At 35.8% G+C, this 18,257-nt stretch overlaps 1 protein-coding gene across 7 annotated transcripts in view; it reads left to right on the top strand.

The window, feature by feature from the left end:
- PDCL2 (phosducin like 2) overlaps window positions 1-18,257 on the top strand; it is a 244,449-nt gene that overhangs the window by 213,749 nt on the left and 12,443 nt on the right. For all 7 annotated transcript variants that reach the window (XM_073891707.1, XM_073891706.1, XM_073891705.1 and 4 more), the window contains 2 exons: window positions 7,273-7,393; window positions 7,954-8,044. In XM_073891707.1, coding sequence (XP_073747808.1) covers window positions 7,273-7,393; window positions 7,954-8,044 — 212 coding nt within the window. The remainder of the gene's footprint in view (window positions 1-7,272; window positions 7,394-7,953; window positions 8,045-18,257) is intronic.

Below are 18,257 nucleotides of genomic sequence, written 5' to 3'. Positions count from 1 at the left end.
AAGTATAAGAGATTGACAACTATTTCTCAACAGTGGATCTAAAAAGTAGTGAACAATGTGTTGAAAGAAAAAAACTATACTCAGAAAAATTATTTTTTAGGCTTCCAGATTTGTTGGATTCTATTCTATCATTTTTTATTGAAGTATAATAAGTATACAGTGTTATATTAGCTTCTGGTGTACAATATAATTCAACAGTTCTATACATTTTTTCAGTGCTCATCAAGATAAGTGTACTCTCAATCCCCTTTATAACTATTTCACCCAAACCCTCACCCCCCACCCCTCTGGCAACCACCAGTTTGTTATCTGTATTTAAGAGTCTGGGTTTTTTTCTTTGTTTGTCTCTTTTTTCTTTGTTCATTTGTTCTGTTTCTTAAATTCCACATACGAATAAAATAATAGGGTATTTGTCTCTCTGATTGACTTATTTCACTTAGTATTATAGCCTTTAGGTCCATCTGTGTTGTTGCAAATGGCAAGATCTCATTCTTTTTTATTGCTGAGCAAAGAAAAATTATTTTTATGAAGAGAGCAAAATAAAAACATGCTTTAGGTATTTGAGAGAATAATGCCCTAGCAAGTCCTGACTAAGGGGAATTCTCAAGGTTGTACTTCAGGCTGAAAGAGTATTTCCAGATGGATGGTCTGAGATTCAACAAGGAATGAAGAAAAAAGTGGTAAATAATGTGAGTAAATCTGAGGAAATGTTGGCTAAATATAACAGCAATATTAATAATGATAATGTATTGTTAAGAAAAAATATGGAAATAAAATGAGTTACATGAGAGTAACTTATGGCCCCTCCCCCAAAATTCATGTTGAAATATCCCCAACGTGGTGGCATTTGGAGGTGGAGTCTTTGGGAGGTAATCAGGTCATGAGGGTGGGGCCCTCATGAACGGGATTACTGCCCACGTAAGAAGAGGCCAGAGAGCTAGCTTGTGGTCTTTCAGCCATGAAGTACTGCAAGGAGAAGGCAGCCATCTGCAACCCAGAAGAGGGCTTTCACCAGGACCCAACTGTGCTAGCATCCTGATCTCAGATTTACAGCCTTTAGAACTGTGAGAAATAAATTTCTGTTGTTTATTAGCCACCCAGTGAACAGTAATTTGGTATGGCAGCCTGAACTAAGACAGTAACATATAAGTTGGAAAAAGGGTAAATGGAGTTGATGTATATTAATATTACTTATAATATATATAATTAATATAATTATATAATATTACTCAGCCATAAAAAAGAATGAAATCATGCCATTTGCAACAACATGGATGGACCTAGAGTATAGTGCTAAGTGAAATAAGTCAGAGAAAGAATATGACTTCACTCATATGTGGAAGTTAGAAGCAAAGAAAAAAAGACAAATCAAAAAAACAGACTTTAAACTATAGAGAACAAACTGGTGGTCAGTGGGAAGTGAAGGGGAGTTCAGTGGGAAGATGAGTGAAATGGGTGATGGGGATTAAGAATACACTTATCATGGGGCACCTGGGTGGCTCAGTCGGTTAAGCATCTGCCTTCAGCTCAGGTCATGATCCTAGGGTCCTGGGATTGAGTCCCACATCAGGCTCCTTGCTCAGCCTCCTTCTCCCTCTCCTGCTCTCCCTGCTTGTGCTCTCTCTCTCTCTGTCAAATAAATAAATAAAATCTTTAAAAAAATATATACTTATCATGATGAGCAGTGTGAGTAAACATAGAATTGTTGAATCACTATATTGTATACCTGAAATTAATATAACACTATATATTAACTATACTGAAATTCAAATTTTAAATGAATGAATGAATGAACAAAAATATAAATGAAATACTTTGATTAAAATACCAAAAAAAAAAAGAATGAACAGATAAAGGAATGGAAAAGAACCTCTAGAAATAGAAACTATAATCATTGAAGTAAAAAGTTGAATGGACCTCTAATTTCTTTGCTGAATACTAAAATTTCTAAATTTTGCTATTATGAATACTGCTGTGGTAAATAGGGGAACAGGAATATTATTTTACATCTCTGATTATTTTTTTTAATTAAGATTTCTAGACCTTAAAAAAAAAAACTAAGACAAAAGCCCCTGAATGGATAGGCATATTAGTTGTCTATTATGGTATAACTAAATAGCCCAAAATCTAGCAGCTTAATACAACAAATATTTATTATCTCAAAGTTGCTGGGGGTCAGAAGTTTGTAAGTTGTCTAGCCAGGTGGCTCTGGTTCGAAATATCTAATGAGAGTACATCATTAAGACATCAGCTGGGGTTGCAGGATCTGCTTCCAACATGGCTCACTCACATGACTGTTGGCAGGAGGCCTCAGTTTCTCACCATTTGGACTTTTTTTTTTTTTAAGATATTATTTATTTGAGAGAGAGAATGAGAGAGAGAGAGAGAGCACATGAGGGGGGGGAGGGTCAGAGGGAGAAGCAGACTCCCTGCAGAGCAGGGAGCCCAGTGCAGGACTCCATCCAGGGACTCCAGGATCATGACCCAAGCCGAAGGCAGTCACTCAACCAACTGAGCCACCCAGGCGCCCCATTTGGACTTTTCAATAGGGCTGTTTTATGGAATGAATTGTGTCTCCCTGAAATTCATATGTTGAGACCCTAACCTCAAATGTAACTATACTTGGAAATAGGATGCTTAAGGAGGTAATTAAGGGGGGGGCGCCTGGGTGGCTCAGTTGGTTAAACGACTGCCTTCAGCTGGGGTCACGATCCCAGGGTTCTGGAATCAAGCCCCACAGTGGGCTTCTTGCTCAGTGGGGAGCCTGCTTCTCCCTCTCCCTCTGCTGCTCCCCCACTTGTGCTCTCTCACTCTCTCTGTCAAATAAATAAATAAAATCTTAAACAAAATAAAATCTTAAAAAAAAAGAGGTAATTAAGGTTAAATGAAGTCATAAAGGTAGGTTCCCAATCCAAAAGGTCTGGTGTCCTTATAAGATGAGTAAGGGACACCAGAGCATTCTCTCCTCCTCCCCAACTCCCCAATCTTTCTCTGTGCACAGAGGAAAAGTTCATGTGAGAGTACAGCAAGAGGGTGGCCACCTGCAAGCCAGGTTTCTCACTAGAAACTAACCCTTCCTGGTACCTTGATCTGGGACCTGCAGTCTCCAGAACTATGAGAAAATAAAATTCTATTTAAGCCACCCAGTCTTATATTCTGTTGTGTCAGCACAAGCAGACTTAGTCTGCTTGAGCATCTTTACAACGTGGCAACTGGCTTTCCCCAGAGCAAGGGATGAAAGAGACTGACAAAAAAAAAAAAAAAAAAAAAAACCCAGCAGCAATGCCTTTTATGAATTAGTCTCAGAAATCATGTGGTATCACTTCCATCATGTTTTCAGTTTATTAGAATTGAGACACTGGGTCCAACCTACTCAATGGGAGGGGTATGAAACTTAACCTCTCCAAAGAGGAGAGTGAATTTGTGGATTATTTTAAAACTATCACAATAGGTTAAAAAGATCACATACAGTTGAGTACTTGAGGGCATTCCACAATCATTGATATAGAGGGATAGAAAATCACCATCTTAATAGATTGAGTTGTTGGAGGGCAAAGTTCTGGGCTACTAGAGTGGTGAGAGAATTGTGGGGAAGTCTCAGAAAGGAAAGTAATATAGAAAGGATCCTTAAATTCTATGTATAAAATCCACCCAGCTCTTTGTCAGCTAAACTCCATATGTATGTAGGAGACTTTAAGGAGCTTATAAAAAGTAGCCACTGGAAGGTGAAAGAACTGAACAGATCTGAGTTTCCAGCTGCTGATTATTTCAGTTGAAATAGTTTGGTATTTGAGCCCAGCCAAGTTAACTGCCTGAAAGTATAAAAATCAACACACTTACGAGGAACAACACAACAGAATCATGAATCTCTATCATCCTCAATGTCTAGTATACAATAACATTAGACAAGCAAAAGGAAGAGAACATGAAAATACAATCTATATTCAAAAGCAAAGCAATCAATAGAAACTGATTCTGAGATTGTCCAGATATTGAGGTTAACAAAGAATTTAAAACAACTATTGTAAATATCATTAAGGAATTAAAGAAAAATGAATTAACAGATGGAGAACCTTAGCAGAGAAATAGGGCAATAAAATACTCAAGTGGAAATTCTAGAACTGAGAAGATTAACAAGTGAAATAAAAAAATTCACTGAATAGGCTTAACAACAAACCAGAGTCAGTAGAAGAGTCGGGGAACTTGAAGACGCATCAGTAGAAAGTGCCCATTTGAAAAACAGAGAAAAAAACATTAAAGAAAAGTGAATAGAGATTTAATGAACAGAGGAGACATTATTAAATGGGTTAACATACATGTAACTGGAATCCTAGAAGGTGAAGAAAGAAGGCAGAAAAAATTGAAAGAAATAATGGACAAAATTGTTCACATTTTAAGAGAAGACAGAGGATTACTACTAGAAATAGGAAGATTTTATAATGATAGAAGGAGAAATTCATCTGGAAGATATTACAAATATAGCTGTGTATTTGCATAATTAGACTTTTAATACATAAAGCAAAATCTGACCAAATTCAAGGGATAAATAGACAAATCCACAGTCATAATTTGAGATTTTAACACCTCTCCTCTTAGTAATTGATAGAACAACAAATATAAAAATTGCTAACAAAATAGAAGACTTGAACAAACCTGTCAACCATCCTTTGATTTTTAGAGAAAGCCCATCAGTGGCAGAATGCACACTTTTTTCAAGCATTCACAAAGATACATCATATACTGGGTTATAAAACAAGTCAATACATTTCAAAAAATCAAGATCTTAACAAAGTATGTTCTCTAACCAAAGAGAATTAAATTATAAATTATTAATAAGATATCTAGAAAAGTTCAAATTATTTAAAAATTAAGCAGCATCCTTCCAAATAATTAAATGTCTGTAAAAAATTACAAAAGAGTTAGAAATATTTTTAATTGGGTAATAATAAAGGTACAGCAAACCAAAATTTGTAGGGTGGAGCTAAAGAATTTGTAAAGGGGAAATATATTGCCAAATATATATATATATACACAATATATTTATATATATATATACAATATATACAAATATATATATTTTTTCAATATATATACCAAAATATATATATTGGAAATGTATAAAGGGGAAATATAAGTGGTTATATTAGAAAAGAAAGGTTCATAGTCAATGATCTAAGCTTCCACCTTAAAGTAGGAAAAAAAAAAGAGCAAAATACAATAGAGAGGACCTTGTATAAAATGTATCACCTGTCAAGAGTTCCCCTTTTACATTGCTGGGTATTGGGGTTTTGTGCCTTCTCACTTTTTGTTTTTTGATCAGTCTTGGTAAGTGTTTATAAGTGTTTATCAATTTCATTAATCTTTAAGAATCAATTTTTCTCATTGTTAATCTTATTATATATTCACTTTTCATTGCATCATTTTCTACTTTCAGTCTTTCTATCTTTGTTTTGATTTTGATCTTGATTTTCTGAAACTTTCCAACTTCCTTGGTTGGATTCTTAATAGTTAAATCTTTTTTTATTTTATATAAATATCAAATTAAGGGTATAAAATTTCTTTTATGAATTGCTTTAGTTGAAGTGTACATATTTTTGATATGTGGCTTTATTGTTATCATTCAATTCCTAATGCTTTTTAATTCCCATTGTGATTTTTTTCTCTGACCCATGAATTATTTAGAAAGTGTTTTCTTAAATTCCAAATATACAATGATCTACTAGTTATCATTTTCTTAATGATTTCTGTCTCTGGTCACCGTGCTCAAATCTGTGAGCCTTTATTTGATTTCTCAGCTTCTTGGCCTCTTGCAGAACTGGTAGTGGATCCAAGGGGAATTGCCCCAAACATAGAACTCTTATCTAGTTCTCTTTCTCATCTAAAATGTTCTCCTGATAATTCTCTTCACTGCCTTGTTGATTCTCCAATGCTTTCAAATTTTATTAGATGTTCTCAGAAAAAGGCTTGATTCAAATTATCTAGTCTACCATTACCAAGTGCAGAACTCCTACTGATGCTGATTTTTTATTGTTGTGAGACATATAGAAAGAATGGGATTGGAAGATCTCATGGATAGAGAAACCAGTAAAAGACAAAGAGTGTATAGAAAAACAAAACTTTGGCCAAAGAATAGAATGAAGAGGAGAAGGTGATACTTGTATTTGTAATTTATTGTTGCATGACAAAGCACCACAAATTTGGTGGCTGGGGTCAGCCAAAGCTGGGGTTTCATTTGAAGGTACAACAGAGGAAGGATCCACTTCTAAGTTCACTTACATGGTATTTGGCAGAATTCAGTTCTTTTGGGGCTATTTGACTAAGGACCTCAATTTCTAGCTGATTGTGGGTTATGCACAGTCACATAGGGCACCTCACAACATGGCAGCTTGCTTTATCAAAGCCAGTCAGTGAGAAGAGTATTGGCAAGATGGAGTTATAATATTATGGAGTATAATCACAGAAATGGCATTTCTTCATCTTTGCCATGTTCTTTTGGTTAGAAGCATGTCACAGTTCCCACCCATAATCAAGGAGAGGGGGCTGTGGAGGGATGTGAATACCAGAATGTGGAGATCATTCAAGGTTATCAAATACTTTCCTACAGTATTCCTTTATGTATGTAAAGTTCTCTCTTCTTCTGGAAATATTAGAGAAAATGGACAGCAGACTAGAAAGAAAAGAGTTAATATATTACAACTTCTGGAAAAGAAGCAAATAAAATATCAAAGTCTAATTTACAAGGAAAACAAGGTTAACTTTCATAGAAAGAAACTATGATTAGACAGAATTTAAACTATGGAAAAATTCCTAGCCTCTTTTAACATTTAGCTTGGGAGTAAGAGCCCCTTAAAGCTATATAGTTGAAAAGAGAAACGTGTTCACCTGGAAGTCTTAAATGCCTATGTAGAAAAACAAAACTGTCTTTGTGCATGATATGAATTGGTTTTGCCTTCTGTAGTCATCAGAGAATTTTCCATGATTTATGAGTTTACTTCATTAATATTTGATATATGTGTTCCAAATTGATTTTTTATTAAACATTTCAGGGTAACTTTGAGGGTAGAGGATGTATCCTATTTATTGAAGTATGTGGTATCGCTAGTGCTGGGAAATGAGGAAAAAGTAGGCCACTTTGTTCTAGTCTTTGAAACTAATTATCTAGTTATCATAGAGCTCATGAACAATTGTGTAATTAAAAATGCTATATATCAATTTCACATACACATATTAAAATGCACAATTATGTTAATAGATTTTCTATTTTTTTAATAGGATCCAAATGAAGATACAGAATGGAATGAAATTTTAAGAGATTTTGGCATTCTTCCTCCAAAAGAAGAGCCAAAAGATGAAATTGAAGAAATGGTTTTACGTTTACAGAAAGAAGCAATGGGTACAGTTATGCATTTGGTGGGCTGGATGAAGGAGATAATGATAGTGAAAATGTATTTCATAAACTTAGAGGGAGAAAGGACATTAGAAATCTCACCCATACTTTTGAAGTTAGAATACTGACACGTAAAAATTTTAACTGATGTGTTGAATGTCACAAGCTAGTTAGTAACAGAGCTGAAATGTCCTGGTATCTAACCTAGTGAGACTTTTCTCTGCCATATTCCTCTAGCTCGTGATTACCTCCTATTTTGATCATGTAAATAGTATGTTTCATTTGTCAAGATTTTCAAGTACTTGGAAAATCTAAATTTATGGGGTCTAATTGATGTTCACATCTACTTTAAATGTAGCTTGGTAGCTCTGCGAACTTGGAGGGAAATTCACACTTTAAACAAACCTGAAGTAGTCAGCCACAGAATAGATTTATATATTGGAGAACCTGCAACATTAAAGATATTCTTTATCTCCATTTATCTATACATTGTTTTTTCTAGCCATGTGACTATAAAGTAAAAAATGGTTTTTAAATTCAATTATCTAAAATTTATTTTGTTTTAGTTAAACCATATGAAAAGATGACTCTTGCACAGTTGAAGGAAGCTGAAGATGAATTTGATGAAGAAGATATGAGAGCTATTGAAATATATAGGTACAGTGATTTATTTGGGCAACTTATGAGTTTTTGAATGGAGAAGTATAAGAATGAAACAAAAAAAGCCCTATTTTTTCCTACAGAATAGATTTTAAGAGAACAAAACTAGTTTTTAAGAACATTTTAGTTTTTTTAAAATATTTTATTCATTTATTTGAGAGAGAGAGAGAGAGAAAACACGAGCAGGGGCGGTCAGAGGAAGAGGGAGAAACAGACTCCCCAGTGTGCAGGGAGCCTGATGGTCCTTGATTCAAGGACCCCGGGATTATGACCCGAGCCAAAGGCAGATGCTTAACTGACTGAGCCACGCAGGCACCCCAGGAACATTTTAGGTTCTTTTTTTTTAAAGTAAGCTCTACACCCAACATGAGGCCTGAACTCACAACCCCAAGATCAAAAGTCACATGCTCGGGTGCCTGGGTGTCTCAGTTGGTTAAGCGACTGCCTTAGGCTCAGGTCATGATTCCGGAGTCCTGGGATTGAGTCCCACATCGGGCTCCCGGCTGAGCAGGGAGCCTGCTTCTCCCTCTGACCCTCTCCCCTCTCATGCTGTTTCTCTCTCTCTCCCTCTCTCAAATAAATAAATAAATACAATCTTTAAAAAAAAAACCAAAAACGACAAAAAACAAAAGTCACATGCTCTACCAACTGAAACAGTGAGGTACTTTTAAGAACATTTTAAAAGCAACTCACTTTATATAAGAGTAATTTTTTTCTTGAATATTTTTGCCTTTGCTTAAGTAAAAAACTATCCAATAATATACAGTGGAACTTCATCAAGTTACATATAAGTAAAGTGGAAAATATCCATTAAAAAACCAATAAGAGCCACAGTTTTCCTTCTAAGATAATGTCTATCATATAATTAAATCCAGTCATAAATAAATTTCAGAAATTAGAACAGGTACATATATTTCCCAACTTATCCTGATATTGAAGCCAGATAAATTTTAAAAACAGAATGTCACAGAAAAATATCTCTTATGAACATAGGCACAAAATTTTTAAACAAAATATTAGCAAGTTAGGGCCAGCAATTAAAAAAGAACAATACATCCTGATCAAATGAGATTGGTCCCAAGAATGCTTTGTTTAACATGAAAATGAAAAAAAACCTAATAGTGAATTGGGTTAGAAGCAGCAATAGTCTGGTAGCATGAATATACCTAGATCTTAGCTCTTGTTTTATAAATGCTATTCTTTAATAACAGGAACCAGTGTTCTTTGGAGAACACTGTGTGAGTTGAGTAATTACAATATGAGTCTGGAGCATCTTGTGGTACCAGAAAGTAAAGAAATGCTAAAGAAAAAATGTCTTTTAAAGGTATAGGAGCCAAACTAAAGATCGGAAAATGGCCAGAGTTGGAACAACTTGAACAACAGAATAAATAATCATAATACTGGATGACAAAATAAATATCCAGGAGTCCCTAGTGATATAAATCAATAACTTAATACATGAACAAATTCAGAGAAAGTAACACCTCTTCCTCACTGAAAATTCCAATATATAAGTGTTAGATAGGATGAGGAAAATAGAAAAATCACCATCAAGGGCACCTGGGTGGCTCAGTTGGTTAAGTGTCTGCCTTTGGCTCAGGTCATGATCTCAGGGTCCTGGGATCAAGCCCCTCATTGGGTTCCCTGCTCACTGGGGAGTCTGCTCCTCACTCTCTCTCTCCTTCTGCCTCTCCCCTCCCCCACTCATGCTCTCTCTTTCTCGCTCTCAAATAAATAAAATCTTAAAAAAAAAAGAAAGAGAAAAATCACCATCAAACACCAGAGTAATAATCTCCATGGGCCAGCCCTTCTGACAGATGCTGAAATGAGTGGGGAAGCTTAAATAGAAACAAGATATTTTCATAATCTCAAAGTGTCTCCCTCAAAATATTTAGTAATGATAAGGGAGGAAATAGTAAGTCTACAGTGTAGAGTTTTGGCAGACCCCATTTTATGGAAGTGACCAAGGTTAACAACACCAATAATATATATTGACATCAAGTAACTCCTGATAGGATGCACTGAGGAGGACACATTACCTATGTAGTATCCTTGTCAATAATTCATAATCTCTGTCAAATTATAAAAATACATGCAAGAAACCCAAATTTGAGAGACTTTCAAAAAACAACTGAGTAGGTTGACATCAAGAAAGATGGCAGAGGGGCGCCTGGGTGGTTCAGTCATTAAGCGTCTGCCTTGGGCTCAGGTCATGGTCACAGGGTCCTGGGATCGAGTCCCACATCGGGCTCCCTGCTCGGCAGGAAGCCTGCTTCTCCCCCTCCCACTCCCCCTGCTTGTGTTCCTGCTCTTGCTGTCTCTCTCTCTGTCAAATAAATAATTAAAATCTTAAAAAAGAAAAGAGAAGAAAGATGGCAGAGTAGAAAGCTCCAGTAATCCATCTGTCCACTTAGATAACTATTGTACTGACAGAAACTGTCTCAAGCAACAGCTTTGGAACTCTGGAGTCTATTTGAACGCTTGCAGCTTCTAAGATAAAGTTTAGCTGGTAAGTTGTCTTTAGTATTGGTTGATTTCAGCCCTCAGTGTGGTAATAGCTACCCATCCCTTATCCCCAGCCCCACAGTAGGCAACTGTTTGGACAGCAACCTGTGTTTCTGGCACAGCTTGCTGGAGCCAGAGTGGACAATAAAGACTTTGTCCTCAATATCATTTAATGTTCTGATTATGAATTGTTGCTTCTAAATGTGGAGGTATAGGCCCAAAGAGTGGTTGCCATGGTATCAACTTTCACTGGCTCAGGTGGCTTCCGGAGGATTTAAAGGAGCCACATCTGTTCATTTGTTTGTTTGTTTTTTGGACATTCAAGAACTACCAAATAAATGAGGGAATTTAGAAAGGCTTGGGAAAGATGAAAGCTCAGAAAAAGACCTGAGATGACCTTAATGCTTTTACCTCAGGCTGATCCCTGACACAGAGACACCATACAATAGTAAAATAAATCATAGAGGAGGGGGTCTGATTTCTAAGGTTACCACATTATAAGAATCCATTGTTCTTTTCAACAAAAAAATCACAAGACATACAAAGAAACAGAAAAGTATGGCCCATTCAAAGAACAAAATAAATTGATACAAAATATATCTGAGGAAGCCCAGATGTCAGACTTATTAGACAAAAACATTAAGCCAACTAAGTTAAAGTTGCTTAAAGAGATAAAGGAAGACATGGTCAAAGACAGGAAAGGATCATATGAACAAAGTGAGAATAGCAATAAAGAGATAGAAATTATAAAAAAGAATGAAAAATATTCTGAAACTAAAAAGTACAATAAAAATTGAAGTAAAATATATATGAGGGCTTCAAAAACAGATTTGAACAAGCTGAAGAAAAATTCAAATTTGAAGATAAGACAATTGAAATTATTGAGTCTGAGGAACAGAAGGTAAAAGAATGAAGAAAAGTGAACAGAACCTAATTGGCCTTATGATACACTAAGTGAGCTAACTAATATAGTGTAAGAATCTCAGCAGAAGAAAAGAGAAAGGAGCAGAGAGAATATTTTGAAGAAATAATGTCTGAAAGCTTCCCAAATTTGAGAAGAGACATAAATCTGTAAATCCAAGATGCTCAATGAATTCAGGTAGGATAAACTCAAAGAGAACCACACAAAGACACATCATAATCAACTATGAAAAAATAAAAACAGAAAGTTGAAATCAGTGAGAGAGAAACAACTTGTCACATACGAGGGACGTTTAATAAGTGTCAGTCAATTTCTCATCAGAAATCTTGGAGGCCAGAAGGCAGTGAGTTGATACATTTTAAGTGCTGCAAAACAACAACAACAACAACACACACAACTGTCAACTGAGAATTATTCATTTGGCAAAACTGTGCTATAAGAATAAAGGAGAAATGAAGATATTCCTAGATAAAAGCTAAGTGAGTTTGTTACTACTAGAATTGCCCTAAAAAAGTAGCTAAAGGGGTCCTTCATGCTGAAATTAAAGAGCACTAGACAGTGACTCAAAGCCTTCTGAAGAAGTAAATAACATAGGTAAAAACTACATAAGTAAATATAAAAGAATTACTCAACTTTGGTTCTTAACTCTATTTTTACCTTTATGGTTTAAAAGGCAAATATATAAAACAACAATTATAAGTTAATGTTAATGGACAGACAATATATAACAATGTAGTCTGTAACAATAACAGTATAAAAGGGGAAGGATGGAGGTGTATTCCAGTAGAGTGTGTGTGGTATTGAAACTAAGTTGGTATTATTCGAGGTAGGTCGTTATAAGATATTAATTTTAATCCTTAAGGTAACCACTAAGAAAAAACTAAAAGAATAAAAGAAAAGAAGCAAATTAAAATGGCACAGTATAAAAATCAACTCAACACAAAGAAACAGTGATGGGAGAATTAAGGGGGAAAAAGCGCGTAAGAAATGCAAAGAAGAGTTAAATGACAGAAGTAAGTCTGAAAGAGGGATCTTCATGGGTGGGGGCAGCCTAATTCCTTATCTGGTCGTTTTGCTAGTAGCTGTGTCATACAGGTGGCGATGTGTTTTCCAAGATGTGTATCTTTTGGAATGGATGCCTCAGCAATCAAAAGCTTAATGTCAGGCACTTACACTAAAATTAAGCTTCATGTCAGGCACTTAACATTGCATAGTTTAAATGTATTTTAAATTAATCTAATTGATCTCCAGTTAAGAGCAGAAATTGGGGGCGCCTGGGTGGCTCAGTTGGTTAAGCGACTGCCTTCAGCTCAGGTCATGATCCTGGAGTCCCGGGATCGAGTCCCACATCGGGCTCCCTGCTCAGCAGGGAGTCTGCTTCTCCCTCTGACCCTCTTCCCTCTCGTGCTCTCTATCTCTCATTCTCTCTCTCTCAAATAAATAAATAAAATCTTTAAAAAAAAAAGAGCAGAAATTGGCAAAATGAATACAAAGAAACATAATCCATGTCCTGAAAACCAAAGATATCTTGAGGAAGAACAAAGTTGGAGGACTCAAACTTCCTGAACTTACTACAAAGCGACAGTAATCAAAACAATGTAGCAGTGACATAAGGATAGACACACAGACAATAGAATAGAGTAGAGTAGAATAGAATAGAATAGAAAGCCTAGAAAGAAACCCTCACATATATAGTCAAATGATTTTCAACAAGGTGCCAAGACCATTCGATCTTTTCAACAAATGATACTGGGAAAACTGGATTTCTACACGTAGAAGAATAAAGTTGGACTTCTACCTCATATCATAAACAAAAAATAAAGTGGATGAAAGACCTAAATGTAAGAATTAAAACTATAAAACTCCTTGAAGAAAACATGGAGGGGGAGTAATGTCCATGGCATTGGATTTGGCAATGATTTCTTGGAAATGACACCAAAAGCACAGGCAACAAAAGAAAAAATAGATAAACTGGACTTTATCAAAATTGAAAACTTTTGTTCAAAGGACACTGTCAAGAGAGTGAAAAGATAACTCCCAGAATGGGAGAAAATATTTGCAAATTATATATATAATATGGGATTACTAACCAGAATATATAAAGAATTCCTAGAACTCAACAATAAAAGACAACCCAATATAAAAACATGCAAAGGACTTAATTAGACATTTCTCCAGAGCAGGTATACAAATGGAAAATAAGTACATGAAAAGATGATCAACTTAATTAGTCATTAGGGAAATGCAAATCAAAACCATGAGATTCCACTTAATTCTCACTAGGGTAGTTATAATAAAGAAGACAGACAATAAGAGTTGGTGAGCATGTGGAGAAATTGGAACCCTCAGACATTGCTGGTGGGAATGTAAAATGATTCATTGCTTTGAAAAACAGTCTGGGGGGCGCCTGGGTGGCTCAGTCGTTAAGCGTCTGCCTTCGGCTCAGGTCATGATCCCAGTGTCCTGGGATCGAGCCCCACATTGGGCTCCCGGCTCAGTGGGAAGCCTGCTTCTCCCTCTCCTGCTCCCCCTGCTTGTGTTCCTTCTCTCGCTGTGTCTCTCTCTGTCAAATAAATAAAATCTTAAAAAAAAAAAAAGAAAAATAGTCTGGAATTTCCTCAAATGTTAAACATAGAATTACCACATGATCCAGAAATTACTCTGAGATAGATATGTATACAAAACATGTACATGTACATGTACATGAATGTTCATAGTAGCATTATTTATAATAGCCAAAAAGTACAAAGAATGTGAATGTCCATCAACTAACTGGGTAGTAGATGAAAAAAGTGTGGTGTATCGGTACAATGGAATTTTATTCAGCCATGTAAAGAATTGTGGTACTAATACATGCTACAACATGATTGAACCTTAAAAATACTATGCCAAGTGAAATTAACCAGTGACAGAAGGCCACATTTTATATGATTCCATTTATACGAAGTGTCCCAGGATAGGAAAATCTATAGAGACAGAAAGTAGATTATTAATTACTAGGGCCTATGATGGGGGAATAGGGAATGACTGCAGATGGGATTTCTTTGGGGCAGCAAAAATATTCTAGAATTAGATAGTGGTGAGGGAGGCACAACTTTCTGAATATTTTAAAAATCATTGAATTGGGGGCACCTGGATGGCTCAGTCTGTTGAGCGTCTGACTCTTGACTTTGGCTCAGATCATGGTCTTAGGATGGTGAGATGGAGACCCGTTTGGGGCTCTGCTCTGCGCTCAGTGGGGAGTCTTCTTCTCCATCTCCCTCTCCCTCTGCCCTTTCCCCTGCTTGTGCTTTCTCTCTCTCTCTCTAAAATCAATCAATCAATCTTTATTTTTAAAAAAATCACTGACTTGTAAACTTTAAATAGTTGAATTTTATTGTGCAGACATGCCTCACTTTATTGTACTTCACTTTATTGCATTTTGCAAATATTGTGCTTTCTACAAATTGGAAGTTTGTGGCAACCCTGCCTTGAGCAAGGCTTTGGTGCCATTTTTCTAAAGCATTTGCTCACTTCAGGACTTTCACATTTTTGTAATTCTCACAATATTTTAAGCTTTTTTATTACTATTAAATTTATTATGGGATCTATGTTCAGTGAGTATGACTCTCTGAAAGCTCAGATGATGGTTAACATTTTTTTAGTAATAAAGTATTTTTTATTTGCTATTTGTATTTTATGTACATTATTGTTTTTATTTTTATTTTTTTAAGATAGGATTGAGATTTTTAAAAAGATTTTATTTATTTGTGTGTTTATTTATTTATTTGACAGAGAGAGAGAGACAGTGAGTACAAGCAGGGGGAGCAACAGAGGGAGAGGGAGAAACAGGCTCCCCACTGAGTGTAGAGCAGAGCCCAATGTGGGGCTCCATCTCACAACCCTAAGACCATGATCTGAGCCAAAGTCAAGAGTTCAATCCCAGGACCTTGGGCTCATGATCTGAGCTGAAGGCAGACGTTTAACCAACTGAGCCACCCAGGTGCTGCCCTACATTGTTGTTTTTAGACATAATGCTATTGCACTCTTGACAGACTACAGTATAGTGTAAACATAACTTTTATACACACTGGGAAACCAAAAAATTCATTTGACTCACTTTATTGTGATATTGGCTTTGTTGCCATGGTCTGGAACCGAACTCACAATATCTTAAAGGCATGCTAATATATGAATTATATGACAATTAAAATGTAAATATCATGAAGGAACTGAAATCTTCATATGACCACTCTGGAAAACAGTTTGACAATTTCTTACAAAGTTACATATACATTTAACATATAACCCAGCAATCACATTCCTGAGAGAATTGAAGATATATGTCAATACAAAGAATTGTACATGAATATTCATAATAGCTAAAAACAAAACAACCTAAAAGTCCATTGATATGATGAATACATGCGAAGTGAATGAATAAACAAATTGTAGTATATTCATGAAATGGAATACTACTCTGTAAGAATAGAAAGCAAACTACTGATATACACAATAACTTTGGTGAAATTCAAAAGCATTATACTAAATGAAAGAAGCCAGACCAACAGAATATTTGATATATGAGCATATGCATCATTTAAAAAATATGATTTTTTGATGAAAATATAAATTTCCAAAATTGACTCAATAGGAGATAGAAAAGAATAAGAGAGAAGCTAGACTGCTTCCTAAAATTTGTTCTCTAGGTGATTCTTCTCTATTTTCAAGGTACATATAACCTATGTTTTTATAAAGATGGAAAGCTTACTAACTTACTGCATAAAACATTGTTATATTAATTGATAATATAACCTGACTGTCACAATCAGACAAGGCTCATAAGAAAGGAAATAAGATTCATGATTCTTAGGTTGGTTGGTCAAAACAATCACCCAACATTGTTAATAAAAATGTATATTTCTCGGGTGCCTGGGTGGCTCAGTTGGTTAAGCGACTGCCTTTGGCTCAGGTCATGATCTCAGGGTCCTGGGATCGAGCCCAGCATCAGGCTCCCTGCTCAGCGGGAAACCTGCTTCTCCCTTTCCCACTCCCCCTGCTTGTGTTCCCTCTCTCACTGTCTCTCTCTGTCAAATAAATAAATAAAATCTTTTAAAAAAATGTATATTTCTCATGTGAATTGACTTTGATAATGCAACCAGCAAAATTCAAACTGTGGGAAACCTTGGACAAACAATCTGGTTTCCTTCAAAAGCAAAGAAACTGCTAGGGAAAAAAAAATAGATGGAAAGGAATCTGTAGATTAAATGAGATTTAAGATATATAACAACCATTTTTATAAATCTAATTTGGATCCTCATTTGAATAAACAAACCTTTAAAAATGAATACAGTACTCAATGCCACTGAACACTCGAAAATCGTTAACATGGTAAATTTTATGGATATTTTATGTATTTTAGAATAGGATTATTTAAAAAATACCTGAATATATTAAGGAATTACTGTTTTTGGTGTGATTGTGCCATGTGAGTTACATTTTTTAAAGTATTCTCATCTTTTGGAGATATGTAATGAAATATTTGCAGATGAAATTATATGATGTCTTATATTTGCTTCAGAATAGCCCTTGAGGTAAGAAGATAATGGGGGTAAGATGCAAGAAGATTGGCCATGCATACATCTGGGGTCTCTTCACCTTGTATATGTTAGTAACTGTCCATAATATAAAGTTTAAAAATGCTCATTCCTGAGACCAGCACCAAGAGGTAATATTCAGTAAATTTGGGTTGGATCTCAGGAATATGCCCATCTGTGGAACCTGCTATACCTAAGTGATTCTCATATAGGATGTCCACATGCCTTAACTTGAAAAACATTGCTTTAGACCAGTCTCTCTTTTGACACATAGATGCCAAAACCTTAAATACCATATTGGCAAATAGTGTATTAAAATAATCACATATAATGAATAATTAGTTATTCAAGGAATGCAAGGATTGTTCAAGGATAGCAGTCCTACTAATGTAACCGTTTGTGTCAGCAGAATTTGAGATGAGAATTGAGATGATTAATGCGGCTCTAACAAGCAACTACAGAATCTCAATGGTTTCAGGCGGGACAGTTGCTCACTCACAGGTGGTGTGGGTCCTACAATTCTCCTGAGCAACTCCTCTGGGTGATGACTAGGAATCTGGGCTCTTTTCGTTAGGTTGTCTTCATCATGTCAGAATCCTTTCCCTCCAGGCTTGGGGACTAGGGAGATAGAGTGAGTGATAGCATAGGAGATTTCAGGGCTGAGTCACAGAAATGCACGTAACACTTTCACTCTTGTTCTATTGGCCACAATCCAAGCTCCTGGGCCTAATCTAATTGCAAGGGAAGCTGACTAATGTAGTTTTCCCGTGAACCCTGGAAGAGGAAAATATACCAATGACCGCCCAACCAATCTCTGCCACAGAGATTAAAGGGAGTACTCTATGGGGAAGTTCTCTCACTCCCATATTCCGTATCAGAACTCCAACTCTAATTGCCACCAACTTATGGCATTACTTTCATATCTCTGTTGTCACTTTGAATCTAAGGAAACAGGAAACTGTAACCTTTCAAAAGTTATTAACAAGGGAAAATTCTGTAGTCATCCTGATAGTGGTGATTTAAAGCAAATTCCTCATTTACAGCCAAAACAAAACAACAAAAAATTTTATACTTTTTTCTTTTAGTTTTTATTATTTATCCATTTATTTGATAGAGAGAGAGAGAGAGAGAGAGAAAGCAGGGGAAGGAGGAGAGGGAGAAGCAGCCTCCCCACTGAGTAGGGAGCCCAGTATGGGCTCGATCCCAG

Source organism: Callorhinus ursinus, unplaced genomic scaffold, assembly GCF_003265705.2.
Source record: "Callorhinus ursinus isolate GAN/ISIS: 27379988/994484 unplaced genomic scaffold, GSC_fseal_2.0 scaffold4, whole genome shotgun sequence".
Taxonomy (NCBI): Eukaryota; Metazoa; Chordata; class Mammalia; order Carnivora; family Otariidae; genus Callorhinus; species Callorhinus ursinus.
This window is presented reverse-complemented; position numbering and strand designations above follow the sequence as displayed.